The sequence below is a fragment of the Microtus pennsylvanicus genome, chromosome 11, assembly GCF_037038515.1.
Source record: "Microtus pennsylvanicus isolate mMicPen1 chromosome 11, mMicPen1.hap1, whole genome shotgun sequence".
NCBI classification, from domain to species: domain Eukaryota; kingdom Metazoa; phylum Chordata; class Mammalia; order Rodentia; family Cricetidae; genus Microtus; species Microtus pennsylvanicus.
This window is the reverse complement of record NC_134589.1, coordinates 38,140,243-38,157,696: the sequence shown is the minus strand read 5'-3', so window position 1 is coordinate 38,157,696 and position 17,454 is coordinate 38,140,243. Positions and strand designations below refer to the sequence as shown.

Genomic DNA, 17,454 nt, shown 5'->3' with positions numbered 1-17,454 from the left:
AAAAAAAAAAAAAAAAAAGAAAGAAAGAAATGTCACCAGGGAAGAGGGCTGTGGAGGATGGTTTAATAAGAGAATTGAATCCATCTTCAGAACCTATGTAGAAATTCAAGGTGTTGTAGTAGGTACGTGGCCAGGGCAGAGACGGGAGGGTCCCTGGGGCTCGCTGGCCTGCCAGCCTGCTCTGATTAGTGAACTCTAGGCCAATGGAAGAACCTGTGTCAAAGGAGGCAGATAGTGTTTTTTAGTATGATACCCAGAAGTTGCCCTCTGACCTCTGCACATTCATCATAGTAGCCCTGTGCATGCACAAGCACTCAGAACTTTAGTTTTTTAAAGTTGAAAAGACACAGCTGCAGAGATTATTCTTTGTCTAGAGCAATGGTTCTCAACCTTCCTAAAGCTGCGGCCCTTTAATACAGTTCCTCATGTTGTGATGACCCTCAACCATAACATTATCTCATTGCTACTTCAAAACTGTAATTTTGCTGTCATGAGTCGTAATATAAATAGCTGATATACAAGATAACTAATATGCAGTCCCTGTGAAAGGGTCGTTCAGTCGCCAAAGGGGTTGTGACACACAGGTTGAGAACCTCTGGTCTAGAGGGTATCCTATAGATTGCTTACAGGTGGTCACGGTTATGAGTGAGGACGATGTGCTTCGCAGCGATGGGCTGGTGTGTGATGATTGGAGGCCTGCTTTGACTGAAATAGGAAGTAGATCTCTAGACACACACTTGTTTTCCTCCTACTGCCTGGCTCCTTATTGATGGCCACATTTTTCCATTTTGCTCTCCTGCCAGGTGGCTGTTAAAAACAATATTGATGTCTTCTACTTCAGCTGCCTCATCCCACTCAATGTGCTTTTTGTAGAAGATGGCAAAATGGGTAAGTGTGTCCTCCTGTCCTACTAAATATACCTTTGGCCATCATCTGAATGGCAAGCATAACATAGCCTTAGAAGTACAGACCATTTTGAAATTTTAAAATGGCGTTATGATATTCTAAAACCCCAATAAATAATTGATCATTGGTCATTTGTCAGTCGCTGTTCTTACTCTGCCATCCCAAATCCCAGAGCCACTTAGCTGATCGACCCAGCCACCCCACACACAGGTGAGAGGACTGAGGACGGCTGTGAACTTGGTCTTTGTCAGTTATCTGTGTGTTTGTGGGCAAAATGTTTGGCCCCTGTTTTGGTTTCTGCCTTTGCAAAATGAAAGTCATTTATTTTATGAGTTAGTGACATAGTATGTAAATTTAGCACTTATTTGACCCTGAGTTCATAGTGAGATAAGAATTCAGTAATTTGTAATAAACCATTAGTCTCCTTTCCTACCCCAAGGTAGCTACTGGCTTTTCCCTTTCCTTACTTAAGAAACTGCCATCCAGCCAGGTGTAGTGGTGCACCCCTTTAATCCCAGCACTCAGAGGCAGGACAGGTGGATATCTGAGTTTGAGGCCAGCCAGGGCTACACAGAGAAACACTGGAAAGAAGAAAGGTCACGAGATGTGCCTAAAATTCCCCAAGTAGGACTACAAGGAGCCAAAACTAAACTTTAAATGCAAACTTTTTTTCCAGGGTCTATTAGTTCAGTCAGTAAGGGCCTAGTATACAGCACCATTGCATATCATAAACTTTGCTCCAATCCTAGCCTGCTCCTGGCAAGCTAAAGGAAAACTGGTAGAAGAAGCATCAGGGAATAGAATACTGACGTATCCCCTCTTCTCCCTTTCCCCATACAGAACGCCAGGTCTTCCTTGCAACATGGAAGGATATTCCCAATGAAAATGAACTTCAGTTTCAGATTAAGGAATGTCATTTAAATGCTGGTAAGTAATACTTCTTGATTCATTTCCATCTTAGTCAAATTAAATGTTTAAAATTTTTCTTTCCTGTCCCTACTTCTTTCTGCATTTAACATGATTGTGATGGGTTTATGTTACATACATTACTTTGCAAATCTCTCTTAAATACTTGGCATGTTGTCCAGACATGGTGGCATACACCTGTAATCCAAGAACTCAGGAGGCCAAGGCAAGAGGATTACAAATTCCAAGCCTGTCTTGGCTACATAATGAGCCCATCTCCTTTTAAAAGCACACACACACAAACAAACAATGCGTCCAGGCATGATGGTGCATGGATTAATTCTAGCACTTGAGTCAGAGGCTGGCAGATGTCAGGAGTTAACAGGCAGCTTGGATGTCTACACAGTGAGTCCCAGGCCAGCCAGCACTATACAGTGAGTCTTTGAGTCTTTCTGTCTCTCAAAACACAAAAACAACCAAACCAAAAAAAAAAAAAATTTCAAAATATGGGATATTATGATGTAAAGCACTGAATTACTTACAAGCTACAAGATTAATAGATTTAAAATAAAGAAACTAGCCCTAACTTATAGAAGATCCTAGGTTTGCTCTCAGCACTGCAAAATGTAGAAAAATATGAAAGAAACAAAACACGAACCATGTAACTGGCCCATGTACTATGCTAGTCCTTCAGTAGCAGAAGAAGTGAATGAATGTCAGTCATGTTACTTAAGTGTCCTCAGCATCAGGTAACTAAAGTGGTACTTGAGGAAAGCCACCCTCCTCAGAATGGAAAGCCTCTTTCATCTCTCGGATCAGTGTTTGGCATTGGAGAAAAGGATCTGAGAACCTGTATTTAGAATTCTATTTATAAGTAAAGCATGTATCATGGTTGATTAAAGCCTGGCTGATAACTTATAGTGTTCTCCTGTTTGTCAGGTTTCAGATAATGATAATAACCTTTTAAATCACCATTAATCCCTAAACCCTTTTGTAGTTAATTTTGTTGCTATTGTAAAATACTAAAAGAGGTAATCCAAGAGGAGAGAGAACAGCAGCTGTCTGTCCATAGGGCTTTGTTTGACTGGAATGTTTGTTGTTCAGAATACGGGCTTTTGTAGCAGCCTCCCTTCCCTCCTGTGCAGCACCTTCCTCGCTGACCCCTCGCTTCCTCCTCTGCACAGTGTTGGTCCTCCTTGTGGGTCTTCAGCACACTGCCGTTCTCCATTCGCTTGGAGCAGAGCATTTGAGGAAGGAGACAGACAGTATGCAGTACAGAAAAGAAAAAGCTCTCACTGTCTTGTCATTTCAATTTTCCTTTTTTAATTTTAGGTTTTTGGGTCTCTGTGTTGTATTTTTCTTCTGTATTCAGACAGATCTTTGTATGTAGGGCTTTTGAAATCCAAATGTTATCAGCATCTTCCTGTGCTGGCTCTCAAATGTGCTGGTCCAGTTGGGCCTCCGAGACATTTTGAAGGATAAATGCTTGCTTGAGGCCTCAGACATAAAAGACAGCCAGCATCTTTTGAGCATAGACACTTCAGATAGAGCTTGGCTTTTATAAGGGTTACCTCCTTACCTCACATCTGTGCCCCTGGAGAGGGTGTGAGGAGACTCTCAGTTTTGTTTTGTGGGTTTTTAAGTTGCCAGCTGAAGTTCACTGGTGAGTTACAGTGAACCATTTCAAATTACAGAGTAATTTGGTGAGCACAGAAGCGCTTCACAGAAGTAACTGTTCTCAGGAAGTGGGAACCTTCAGCGGTAGATAGAGGCCATGGTGCTGATGGCAAAACCCAGAGAATCAGGCCCTATTGAGAATCAGCCTCTGCTCTCTATGTCACAGACACAGCTCTGGGTTAACCGCCATCCCGTGGCAACTGTCCCTTAATAAAAAAAGGTGGAGACGTTTTCCTAGAGTGATTAAGGTTGGAAATGCAGCATACGGCATGCCTGTGTGTGCACACACTGAGAGCTCTGATAAGTCCTGCTTAGAAAGCCTGTCCCACTCAGTGTTACGCTAATGTATTTGCTTGTAGAACCACAGGTCCCAAGTGCTTGCTCCTGACCTCTGGTGGAAGGTCACCGTTCCTTCCCTATAGAGAGTAGGTAACAGCCAGAGTAATTGGGAAGCAGTTTTGGTTTTAGGGGTCCTGTGTGTAAAGGACGTGTATTTGCACAGGGAATTTGATTAACCAAGAACTTTAGTTTGGCATGCCAAAATACTAAAAAGAAAAGAATGCCTACTGCACCAGAGCATGGGGCCTTTTTCTCAGGGAGGCTGTTTGCTCTGATACAGTCCTCACAGCAGACTCAGTTTTGAAAACCACCATGGCCTCACACTAGTTCCTCCTGTGTGTGTGTTCCAAATGCTATTGAACCAGTTTCCTGGTGACACATATTGTGGCAGTGGGGCACGTGGATCGTAAAGAAAAACAGCCAGTTTGTCTTCTCCAGCTGCCCAAGGCCATTTCCCTTGCTAAATCACTGCTTGTCTTGCAAGACCACTTTGTTCAGCTAATCCCTTCCAACTCTTCTTTGTCTCCACACTGCTGCGCGGAAGGCCCTGGCCTTTCCATTTCCTCCCCATCTTGAGGACTCTATTAACAGAGTCTATGCAGGTTTGCTGCCTTCTGATTCAACACCCTGTGTCTAGCTGAGAGCTAAAAATACCATCCTTTCCAGCTGATCTTCCTAATCACAATAGCAGCAGCACTTAAAATAGACCTTCTGTGCTAGCGAAGACATTTGACAGATGGAAGGAACACTCTGGGCTCCAGGAAGTCACAGCCTTACAGGACTCACCAACTTAGCAGTGAAATTTTCTGTCTGTTCTCTGATCTCTGTCTAGAGAAGAAAGAGACCCTCTGCAAGTCTTAATAATCAGACCTTAATAAAGATGTCTGGGGTGGTGTTGGTGATGGTATTGCTGTTTGTTGTATGTAAATACTAGAACATTTTAGGCTAAAAAGGCGCCAACAGACAAGACTCCTGTTTCTCAACAGCAAACATTCAAACGTTTCTACAGGTATCTTTTTCTTTAATTTGAGACAGGATCTCACTGTCTCACTGTGTAGCCCTGGCTGTCCTTTAGATCTGGCTGTCCTCAAACTCAGAGATCCACATGCCTCTGCCTCCTGAGTGCTGGAATTAAAGGTGTATGCCACCACCACCTAGCCAAATCGTACCTTTTAGCTACATTTGGGATTATTGCATATCTTGAAACACTACCTAAATACACAGTAGGTAGGTACATTGCCATCCATAATCTAAAAAGGGGTGCTTATAGCAAGCCGTTTTGCAAGCCTTTTGTTTACTATACTCAAGAAAGCTCAAACACCTGGTATATATCTTCACTTGTCTGGTACTGTGTAAAAAGCTATTTCTTCAGGCATGGCCACTAAGTGAGAATGAGTTAGATTTCTGTTTTATTGTGGTTCTCCTATGCTTTGGGACATTTCAAAAATGGAAACTTTCCTAGTTGGCACTTGGCAATAGTTTTTTTTCCCCCAGATGATTTTTCCCAGTCATTTTCAGCAGTCTTCTTCTGAAACGTCCTTTTCAGATGAACGGTTTTGAACTTGCTGACCAGGGCCCCAAAGGGGCCCAAGTGCAGATTTCCACCATCCACTTTATAGTCCTTCTTTGCTCTTCTCACCGACAAAATTGTGACCTTAGCTAAAGAATAAAGCTGAGAGAGGGAAGACCACACCCACACCTTTTAAGACCCCAAACACCCAGATCCACAGAGCCAGGTCTGTTGAAGGAAGAAAAAGAACAAAAAGAAATGACATCTTGAAGCAAGTACAATCGTATTTGACCATCACCCTTCTTTGGGACAGATCTCAGTACCTTGGCCTGAGCTAGCATCATTTGTAGACACAGAAGCCGTTGACATCGTACCTCCTTCTCACCATCTCCCAGCGTCCAGACTCTGGTCTGTCTGCCAGTAGTTCAAGTGTGCATAACACTGTGATAGCTTAAGAAGTCTGCTCCAGTGTGGCTGGAAGCTGCCTAACATTTGCTCTCACTGCATCCTTTCCTCCTCAGGCTCCTGGGTGGAGGTTGAGGTATACATCACCAGCATTTGCCTCCTCAGTTGGTAAACTTAGCAGAGTAAATATCTTTCAGTTTTTAAATCCTCATTCAGTGATAGGTCCTTGTCTGATACGTGCAAGGCTCTGGGTTCAGTGTGTTAACACTTCAAAAAGTAAATTTAAAAATATGTGGGTGTGGTGACTTGTATCTGTAATCCCAGCACTAGGGAGCCGGGAATAGAAGCCAGTCTGATTTACACAGCCCAGGGTATATAATAAACCCCTGCCCCCAAAACAAATAACACACACCTTTAATAATATTAATATAGTTTCAGTAAGTAGAAATATAAAAGTTGGCTCGTAAGTACCCTTTTTCCATTCAGCCTTCTGATAGCAGTCACAGTACATGCAACCATTCAGCTTGAGCCGAGCCCTGTTCCTTCCCTGTCATCTGCTACACAAATGGTGAGAACACAAGAAGTCTGCAGGCATCTGGGCCTCGATACATGGATGAAATGAATGTAGACCTATGCAACAAGACTGCTCAACAAAGGCACCTGCCTTTCTGGAAAGTAGGCAAGCACCTTGAAAGTTAGGAAAAAGCTTTTGCCACTTAAAGCAAGTCCCTGTGTGTTAAAGACCGTCTTTTCAAAAAGCATTAGCCAAACTCCAGCTGGAAATGTTGCTTAGCAACCCATTAAGTTGCAAGAGCACTTCACTGTAGGAACCAGAGTGACAGCAAGAGCTGTCTTCCCCCACTACAAGATGATTGCAGAGTTTATTGAGGCTCCCTCCTCCAGCGGTATTGCATAGAACTACCCTGAGATAGACTTTCTATCTGGGATAAAACCCATCCCTCCCTTTGCCTCCCTTCCCCCTTCTTTCTTTTTTATGGAGGGTGTTTTGCCTGCATATAAATCTGCACCACATGCATGCCTCAGAGGCCAGACAGAAGAGAGCATCAGATTCCTAGACCAGCAGTTCTCAGCATGTGGGTCATGACCCCTTTAGGAGTTGAATGACCCTTTCACAGGGGTGGCATACCATATATTCTGCATATCAGATATTTGTACTAAAATTTCTAACAGTATCAAAATTACCATTATAATTTAGCAACAAAATAAATTGTTGGATGGTGGTGGCACATGCATCCCAACACTTGGGAGGCAGAGGCAGTCAGATCTCTGAGTTAGAGGCCAACCCCGTCTACAGAGCTGGTTCTAGGACAGCCAGGGCTACACAAAGAAACCCTGCTGTGGGAGCTTCTTCCACTCCTTTAGCCAGTAGCCTTTAAGATACCAACCCACTTGGGCGTGGTCTCTTAAACTATAAATGCAACTGGTAAAGCCTGCTCTTGCTGTCTTGCTTCCGGCTCTCTGCCCATTCATGCAGAGGACTTTTATCTAGGATAGTGATCTGTAGGTCTCCCCTAAATAAATAACCCTTTACTATATAAAATTCTGAACTAGTGTGGAATTATTTTATAACTTCCACCATCAAAACCCTGTCTTAAAAAATAAAGAGTGAGAGAATGTTCTGGTTGGTTAACATTATTAACATAATGTATTAAAGGGTGGTAACATTAGGAAGGTTGAGAACCACTGCATTAGACAATGAGCTGGGATGAATCCAGGTCTTCTGGCAGAGCAGCCAGTGTTCTTCACTGCTGAGCCTTCTACCAGCCCCTAAAGCCATTCTTAAGTTGTTACTACTTAACAACTTAAGTTGTTTCTTTGATATTAGTGAAAACTTTATAAATAAAAGGCAAAATGTTAAATAATAACTGATAAAATGTTTAATGAATGAGGCCTTAGCGCTGCTGTCCCTGAAACTACCTGACATCATAGTGAGAAGCTACTTCCGTCTGAGCAGGTGCTTTAACCCTGGAGCAGCTCTAGCACCTGAGTAAATACAAAATCTGAATACATATTTACAGATAGTGGTAACGGGTACGTGTTGTCCAGATGCTGAGAAAAGCTCATAATAAAAACATGAGGTTGCCTGTGCTGAGATCTTCCTTTTCCCTGGGCAGAACGCCACCATGCTTCCTTTTCCTAGAGACCCTACAGGAATACAGCAGACCTTTTTGTGGAGAGTTTTTAGTTCCTGAACTAGGCTGAGTAATTTGAGGTCTCATCTGAAGCTAATACAATAAGTAACTAGCAAAGAAACTGTGCTTATCCTTTAGTCTCTCTCTCTCTCTCTGTGTGGAGGGTGTGGTTTTTTATCGAGTGCTGGCATTAAAGGCATGGACTACCACACCTGGCGCATCATCTCCGTTCTTAGTTTGTCTGTCTCTGACTCCAGTATCCCACATGCCCTTTAATTCTAGACCATCAGGTCTCTGATGCTGTAGTCACAAGAGCAAAGCCCTGCCCTGAGCTAGTGAGTGCAGAGGCATGGTCCTCGTGGACCAGTCATCTTCACACAGCTTTAGCCCTCCTCGGTATCCTTCTATCAGACCGTCATATTACCAGACAGAAAACAGAATAAGGTGTGTTAACATTGGTTTAGAGTTACCAGAGGAGATTACACAGTAGAAAGGCCTCAGATTGACTAAGACCAAACTAAGAACTCATAGTAATGACTTCTCAGGGCTGTGACAACATTCTCTGGGCAAAGCAACAGAAGAAAGGAAGAGTCTGTCAGACTCTCTGTCCATCGAGGTGGAGAGTCACTGCAGCAGGAGCCAGGAGCCTGAGGCAGCTGGTCAGCACTGCATTCTTGTCTTTTATTAAAGCACTTCGTTTCCTTGTTTCTTTGAAAGCATGATTTCCTCTAGCATCTAAAGAATTAATTTGCTTGCTTAAAAAAAAGTTAAGTATCCAGTTTAAAATCTGATTCGAAAAGGTTTGTGCAGTTCTGCCCTTTTCTAACCCTGGGAAACTGAGGCCTAAGTGACTCAGAGTCAAGTAACAGGGACTGGGGAAGCCTGCGTCTGACCATCAATGTAACTGCGCTGGTTGGGGAGCAGTAACACCCACACTGCCGCGTCTGTGAGGACCCCTGCTCTCCCCAGCACTTGCTCCAATCTACCTCTGTGATTCTCGATAACTGTCCATTTGACCCAGCTAGCATCCCCTAGAGGGCACGCCTCTAGACACTGCTGTGAGCAGTTTTCTAAATTAGGTTAGCCTCTGGGCATGCCTGTGTGGGATTATCTGGATTACTAATTGACACGGGAAAATCTACCTTAACTCTGTCCACCATTCCTTGGGGTGGAGTCCTGGACTGAATAAAAACTGGAAAGCAGGAGAACACTGGCACCCATTCATCCTTTGCTGAAGGAGGGCGCAGCATTCACCAGCTGCCTCCAGCTCCTGCTGCTATGACTCCCCACCACAATGAACTGTGAGCCTTAACAGGCCCTTCTTTTCTTCTGTTGCTTGGGCCAGGGAGTGTTGTCACAGCCTCAAGAAAAGTCATTACTATGAGTTCTTAGTTTGGCCTCAGTCAATCTGAGGCCTTTCTACTGTGTAATCTTCTTTGGTAACTCTAAACCAATATTAACACACCTTATTATGTTTTCTGTATGATAATATGACAGGCCCTTCGTTTTGCCTATCTGTATTAGAAGAGCCCCCTGGAATGTGTGTGTGCCAGAGTTCATCAGGGAACTCAAGCGAGTATGCGATGCTCACAAGAATGTCGGAGGAGGGAATACATCTGTCTGAGATTTTCAATGAGTAAGTTTTGAATCTCTGCTTCTAGACACAGTTTCCAGCAAGCTGCAAAACAACAATGTTTACACTATTGCCAAGAGGAATGTGGAAGGGCAAGACATGCTGTACCAGTCCCTGAAGCTCACTAATGGCATTTGGATTTTGGCCGAGCTACGGATCCAGCCTGGAAACCCCAATTATACGGTAAGGCCTTTCCCTGAATGGATGAGAAAGATTAGAGTAAGACAGTAAGAACCCATACATTTCTTCCTTAGTGCCCAACAGAGACTGGAGGAAGTACCTTTGACCTGAGACACCCAAAAGGAGCATTCAGTAAAGGAGTCCCTAGTTGCCTTCATGAAAGACTGCCTCTCCTCGCTGTAGTCTTCTGCCACTCAAAATGCATGGTACTCGGGTAGATCATTTGCCTCTGACAGCAAGGAGGTCTGCAAACCTGTCACTTCCCTGACACATAGCGATGTTTCCTCTTCAGCATCAAGTTGGTGCTGTAATAAGCTGTCAAGAGCAGTGTTTCTAGCTGGGCATTATGGTGCACACCTTTAATCCCATATTTGGTAGTCAGAGGCAGGCAGATTGTTGTGAGTTTGAGGCCAGCCAGAGCTTCCTAGTGAGACCCTGTCTCAAAAATAAATAAATGTTTCTGAAGCCAAGAGATGGCTCAGTGGGTAATGGTGCTTGCTGTGTAAACGTGAGGACCTGGGTTCAGATCCTCAGTGCCCACATAAAAGCTGGGGATAACCACGCATGCTGTAAAACCCAGCATTGCACGAGGGGGAGCAGGAGGATCATTGGAACTTGCTGACCAGCCAACCTCATTCTCTCCCCCCCCCCCCCCTCCACACACACACAGAGTGGTGAGCTCCAGGTTCAGTGAGAGACTTGTGATGGAAAAGGTAGAACCGGATGCCCAACACACTCCTCTGGCTTTTGCACATGGACACACATATGCACACATACCCCCAAAATAATTTCTACCTGGCTTTAAACTGGACCTTTCGTACTTTTGGAGTTCTTGGCCTTAAGGATGTCTAAACCTAGACACAACTACTACCTCAAAGTCATGATTTGAACAAGTCACTAATTAACCATTCCTAACCATGGTTTCTTTAGCCTGGAGGGAAGTCTCCTGCCTGCAGGTTTCCCCTTTGAACCTTGAGGAACCTCCTCCAGTATCCCACTGAACTGAAGTAGAGGTTCTGGGATGGCTTCATACAGCAGAAACCATTGCATTGCTAAACAGCAAAGACTGGTCCAAAGGCTGCTTGTGATCTGCATTGGGAAGGTTACTGACAAACCTGGAGAAATGGGGGAATGTCTCATTCTCATGTTAGACTGCTTTGAAAGATGTGATGGGAAGAAGATTCAAAATTGACTAGTTCTGAGGAAGGTGAAAAATCAGACTCAGGGAACCTGTTACTCCTCCGACACCATTCCTTAATTTTAACAGCTCTTGTTTATCCTAGCTTCCATTTCCCCTGGTGTAAGCTGGAATGCCACGTGTGTGCCTGCTGCTGAGTCCTGTCAGCTCGGGCTTTCGTCAGCGTCTGTGAGCTTTCCCCACAGGTGGACACTCGTCCCGTCCCTGCCACTATCTCTTATCTTTTTTGTTTTGCTTTGCTGTTTGTTTTAGGTTTTTTGGGGACAGAGTTCCATAATATAACCCTAGTCATCCTAGAATACATCATATAGACCAGGCTGACCTCAAACTCACAAAAATCCGCCTGACTCTGCCTCCCAAATGCTGAAGTTAAAAGGAGTTCTGGGATTAAAGGCATGTGCCAACAAGCCAGGCTCATCTCTTACTTTTTTCAGAAAGTGATAATCAACCTTGTTATTTACCTTAAGTGCCTAGGACAAGAAAACCCTCTGTACTCTTCCAGGACAAGGTCTTGCTGTAAAATTCAGATCTTGTAAAATACCTCCATTTACTTTTCTAGACATTTGCTCAAAGTCTGTATGTATGTGCCTTTTAAACTCACCATTAGTAGTGTATACATTGTTCCATCTTGACTAAGTTAAAGAAGCATTTTAGTCCTAGGTTGTAGACAAAGAGATCCTGGTCAAGAATGATGAGAGAGGGGCAGTGAGGTGACGGGGTAGGTAAAGTCACTTGCCACCGAGCCTGATGATCTGCATGGTGAAAGGAGAAAACTGGCTCCCACCAATTGTCCTCTAACCACCACAAGTACTGTGCCACATGCACACAGCAATACATATTTAAGAATAATTAGTGAAGGCTGGAGAGATGGCTCAGTGGTTAAGAGCATTGCCTGCTCTTCCAAAGGTCCTGAGTTCAATTCCCGGCAACCACATGGTGGCTCACAACCATCTGTAATGGGGTCTGGTGCCCTCTTCTAGCCTGCAAGCATACACACAGACAGAATATTGTATACACAATAAATAAATAAATATTTAAAAAAAAAGAATAATTAGTGAGGCTGGACCCTGGTACACAGACTGTGATCCTTCTGTGTGAGAGACTCAGGCAGGAAGATCATAAATTCAAGGCCAAACCGGGCACTCAGAAACTCTGTCCATCTCAAATAAAAAAGTAAAAATAGGGCTGGGGGATATCACTCAATGGTAGATCACCTGTTGGCTAGGATAGGACCTATGTTCAACCCCTGGCACCAGAAGTGGGGTTAAAAAAGATTTGTTCAAAATCATGTAATTTTTTTTTTAAAAAATAGACAGTAATATTTAAGGTTCAGGTGTTTGTTGACGGTTCCTAAAGCAAATTGTTTGAGAAAGGCTATTCACTCTCTTAGATATAGTTAACACTTTAAAACATACTTTATTTTGAAATAATTGAGAACTCACATGGTTTTTAATGGGACTTTTTACTTTTACCCAGTTTTTTATATAGATAATATTTTATACGTAGTATACTTTCAAAACTAGAAAATAACAAATAAGTACAGACATAAATGAGACTGCACATGACATACTTTGTCAGCGGGAAAGAGTGACTTGTTTTTTTGTGTGTGTGAGGAGTCTTGTCTTTTTCTTGTTGTTGGGGGTGTTATTTGTTTTTGAGACAGAGTTTCACTTTGTAGCCCTAGCTGGCCTGGAATTTAACATATAAACCAGGCTGGCCTGAAACTCAGAGATTCACCTGCCTCTGCTTCCCAGGGGCTGGAATGTAAACCTAGCCCTGGCAAACACTCATTGGTTCTCCTACAATGACTGTGTCATTTTGGAATATTATAGAAAGTAAATCATACACCACATAGCCTCTCTTTTCTATGTGTCTCTCTGTGTGATGTGTGCGTGTGTGTTCATGTGTGTCAGTGCACATGTGTCATAGTCAGTGGTCTGTTGCTGTGAAGAGATACCATGACCATGGCAACTCTTATATTTGGGGCTAGCTTATAGTTCAGAAGTTTATTAATCCATTGTTTTTATGGTGGCAAACATGGCGATCCAAAGGCAAGCATAGTGCTGGAGAAGGAGCTGAGAGTTCTATATTCCAATCGCCACACAGCAGAAAAAAAGAGAACACTTGAACATTTGAAACCCCAAAGCCCAACCCTCATCACATGCTTCCTCCAGCAAGGCCACACCTACTCTAACAAGGCCACACCTTCTAATCCCTGTCAAGTAGTGCCACTCCCTAATAACCAAACATTCAGGTGTATGAGCCTAGGGAGGCCATTACTATCACACCACCACATGTGTGTGTTTTATACGCGGGGAGCCTGAGTCTCACTCTCGCCTTGTTCGTTTAGACCAGTCTCGGTTGGCAGCCAGTGCAGCCAGCTGCTGATACTGCAGGCAGTTAAGCATGCCCACTCACCATGTATGTGGGTGAGAATCCAGTCTCTTGTAACTTACAATGAACCTTTTTTCCAGCCCCTTATATAATCTATAAGATTATTTTTTGCACGTTCCATAATGTCCTTTTACTAGTTTCTAACGTGTACCAGTAGTTTGCTTTTTGCGTGGTCATATGTTAGCCAACTGTATGCATCAACCATGGATTCTTAAATCATGAAGTGAAAGATATTTTCTCCTCTGTATTCTTTGAAAATTTGAGATATTTGTAAGCCAGGCATGATGGTGTATGCATTTTAATCCCAGCACTCGGGTGGCAGAGGCAGGCTAATCTCTGTGAGTTCGAGGCCAGCCTGGTCTACAGAGCAAGTTCCAGGACAGCCAGGGATACACAGAGAAACCCTGTCTGAAAGAGAGAGAGATTCACAGTTATAGGAAATGCTATAGCTGAAGAGATCTTTTTTTTTTTTTTTTTTTTTTTTTTTCGAGACAGGGTTTCTCTGTGGCTTTGGAGCCTGTCCTGGAACTAACTCTGTAGACCAGACTAGGCTGGTCTCGAACTCACAGAGATCCACCTACCTCTGCCTCCCGAGTGCTGGGATTAAAGGCGTGCGCCACCATCGCCCGGCTTCTGAAGAGATCTTAAATGATCTCTTTTCATTTGACCCAGAAAACACAAGCATGGGAATCGAGGGTTCACTTGCACTTTAAGAACACCTGGGAGTTTTCAGCCCCTCAAAAGCACACAGATCCAAAAGCTACCAAGTACCTCATGGTAACACTTTACAGAAAAATGTGAGCCATTCCATATTGTAGTGGTGGAGTTTGTAGGTATGCCTAAACCAGAGTATGCTGGACTCGGGGTTGGCAGCTTAAAATATTGCTAAAATTTTGCTGCACATTCTTAAAAATGCAGAGAGTAGGTACAGGTGTCGATGTGGACTGTGTGGTCGTCTGGCATCTCCAGTTGAACAAAGATAAATCACTCTCCTGCAGAGCTCATGGTTAGGTTAACCCATGGATGCACTCCCATGCCACAGTGAGATAATCCTAAAGGAAAAGTAACAGATTATCCCTAAAACAGAATACACAGAAGGAGGGAAAAATATCCCTGAAGAAACAAATCTCATTGCCTAGTCTTTCCCTCTATCAAGCCACCAAAGATCCTGATGTCATCATGGGCTGCCACTCCACCCAGTGTTAATGGTTTGATGACAGTTGTCTTAGGGATTCTGTTGCTGTGAATGGACGCCATGACCGTGGCAACTCTTATAAAGGAAAACATTAATTGTGGCTAGCTTACAGTTCAGAGGTGGAGTACATTATTGTCATGGCAACACACGTTTGACATGGTGTTGGAGAAGTAGCCAAGGGTTGTACATCCAGATCCATAGGTAGTAGGGATTGAGAGGGAGGGAGAGACTTGTTGTAATAATAGCGCCGGGGCTGCGTCCCCAGCACCCCGGCCGCCTCACTAGCTTATGCCCCGAAATAACAACACACAAACTATATTCATTTAAACACTGCTTGGCCCATTTCTATCTAGCCTCTTCTCTGCTAACTCTCGCACCTGGACTAGCCCATTTCTAATAATCTATGTAGACCACAAGGTGGCTTACCAGGATGATTCTAGCCTACGTCCATCCTGGGTCGGAGCTGAATCGTGTCTATCCAGGAGCAGGGAGCATGGTTTCTCTCTGAGGTGTCTGCTCCCGAGAGGAGAGCTGTCGAGTCTGAGCTCACTTCTTCTTCCTCCCAGCATTCTGTTCTGTTTACTCTTCCCACCTATGTTTTAACCTATGAGGGCCAGCCAAGCAGTTTCTTTATTTTTTAACCAATGACCTTCCTCCATCAGAGACTGACTGATATGAGCATTTGAAATGGCAAAGCCCGTTCCCAGTGACACACTTCCTCCCAGGCCGTACCTCCTAATAGTGCCACTCGCTTTGGGCCTGTAGCAGCCATTTTCACTCAGACCACCACAACGAAACCTTACTTGCCCAAAGCCTCGATTCTGCCAAAGCACCCTGATGCCAAGAGCAAAAGTGAGTGAACTCCTCCCTGTGACCACACAGTGTCTGGCAGACATGAGTAACTAATTTGAAGCTCTAGAAGCACTTGTATTTGTGCCAACAAATATATGGTAAGGATTGGTAAAGATAGTATTCATATTCAAAGCTCCACCCTTAGTATTGTCCACGTCAACAAGCTGTTGTCCTGTGCTGGGGCTGACAGGCTCCAGACAGGTATAGGCAGGGTACCTTGAGATGTCTCCAGAGTTCACACTGGCCATATGCACTAAGCTGCTGGCATGCAGTCATGAGCTACCACCTAGCTAACTTTAAGTTTTTAGAATGTTGGTGTTTCAGGAAATTAAGACTCTGTCCTCCTGAAATTGGAACTGAGATCCATATCAGACATAGGGACTGAGATCAGCAGCTGAAAGGACTGTTACCAGGTTAAGGGGTTTCCTCAGTACTAACCTCTGCACCTTTGGCAGAGCCTCAGAACAGTGGTCCCCTGGGATCATGTGGGCTGTGGGGAGATCACAATGCACAGCTTGACACCAACAAAATTGAAGTTTTGAAATCCATGGTTTGTGTTAATGTGAATTCTTTGTTTGCCTGTTGCAGTCGTAGAGTGTCTTGGAATGTCAGAAACGGTCTTGACCTGAATGTTTGGATGCATCTGGATCTATTTCCATCTCCATACTAATCTCCTTTTTCCTCCTTTTCACAGCTGTCGCTGAAGTGCAGAGCCCCTGAAGTCTCTCAGTACATCTACCAGGTCTATGACAGCATTTTGAAAAACTAATAAATGGGTTCTGTACCCTCCAGCCACCCTGTAATCGGTGCAAGCCAAGAACTCTTAACTGAAAGAAGTCGTACTGCTGTGTAGAGCCTGAACCCAAACACTGCGCCACCCACCCCCGTAGTGACCAGTCGCCCTGTGCTGACATTAGCATTCACCCCGTTGGATAGGTTAGCTTCCTGTGACATGTGTCCACTGCTTCCATCATTCCCCACTTCTGCCACCTGCTGCTGCTCTCAGCCCTTCCCTGTGTGCTTCTCCATGCTGTGCCAATGGCTAGCCTTTTCTACACTCTCTTTTGAGTGTAGTTTGATATTTTGTCATCGAAAGCTCATTTCACAAGCAGAAAAAGGCAACAAGTTAATTAAAGCAAGGAAAAGTGTCATAAAAACATAAACTGCACCTTATTGTTTTCTATTTTTGTACAGATGAGAAATTGAGGTAGAACATGAGTAGGTAGGGTTGACTGACGGTCAGTCTTAGAGGAGAAACAGGCACGACCCCAGCCCCTTCTGGGGAGGAGGGTTCTCTTGTCTGTGGCAACCCTGCTCCTGGTCATTTGCATTCTTTTTCCCCTCTATCCAGATTCTTTCCTTGGCCAAGCCTTCAAGCTCCCTTATGTCCCGCGCTATCTCATTTGATGACTCCATGCTTGGCAGTGGTGGTCTTCATTGTTTCCGAGTGCAGGGACCCTGGGCCTGTAGGCACAAAGCCGAGAGATGGTAGAAGGCTGTTCCCTTCCACTGCGCTGCCGCAGTGATCACACTGGCTGAGGAGCTGAGAGGAGCTGAGTGAGAACCACAGCGCCCTCCCCTAGCCTTCTTCCCTCTGTTCCTCAGGGCCAGTTCACACTGAAAGTCAGGGTTCTCGAGTCGAAATAGACTTTAATGGCTTGTCCAACCTTGTTTTTCAACAAAGAAAGGTAACAGGAGCCGGGCGGTGGTGGCGCACGCCTTTAATCCCAGCACTTGGGAGGCAGAGGCAGGTGGATCTCTGTGAGTTCAAGACCAGCCTGGTCTACAAGAGCTAGTTCCAGGACAGGCTCCAAAACCACAGAGAAACCCTGTCTCGGAAAAAAAAGAAAGGTAACAGGAAAAAAGATTATTGCTGAGGCCTCTTGGCTCTTGAGTAGCAGAGCTGAGGCTGGTTCCCTAAAGCTCCGTCAGCTCCCCTGTATGGCTGGCTTGTTGCTGTTCTTTTCCTGTGCCTGCCTGCAGCTCTTTGCATACTCCGTACTGAGTTTGGTGCTCCACCATTGGCCGGTGGCAGGTGGCGGTTGGCATCTCAGTTACCTGAATACACATCCAGGTAACGAGAGTGAAGTGGAGCTAACATTTGCC

The 17,454-nt window shown here is 44.4% G+C and overlaps 1 protein-coding gene across 6 annotated transcripts in view; it reads left to right on the top strand.

Moving 5' to 3' along the window:
- Positions 1 to 17,198, top strand: part of Ap2b1 (adaptor related protein complex 2 subunit beta 1) — a 118,819-nt gene extending 101,621 nt beyond the window's left edge. For all 6 annotated transcript variants that reach the window (XM_075991336.1, XM_075991339.1, XM_075991334.1 and 3 more), the window contains 4 exons: positions 804 to 888; positions 1,747 to 1,833; positions 9,558 to 9,712; positions 16,043 to 17,198. In XM_075991336.1, coding sequence (XP_075847451.1) covers positions 804 to 888; positions 1,747 to 1,833; positions 9,558 to 9,712; positions 16,043 to 16,117 — 402 coding nt within the window. In that variant the 3' untranslated portion in view covers positions 16,118 to 17,198. The remainder of the gene's footprint in view (positions 1 to 803; positions 889 to 1,746; positions 1,834 to 9,557; positions 9,713 to 16,042) is intronic.
- Positions 17,199 to 17,454: the final 256 nt, after the last annotated feature.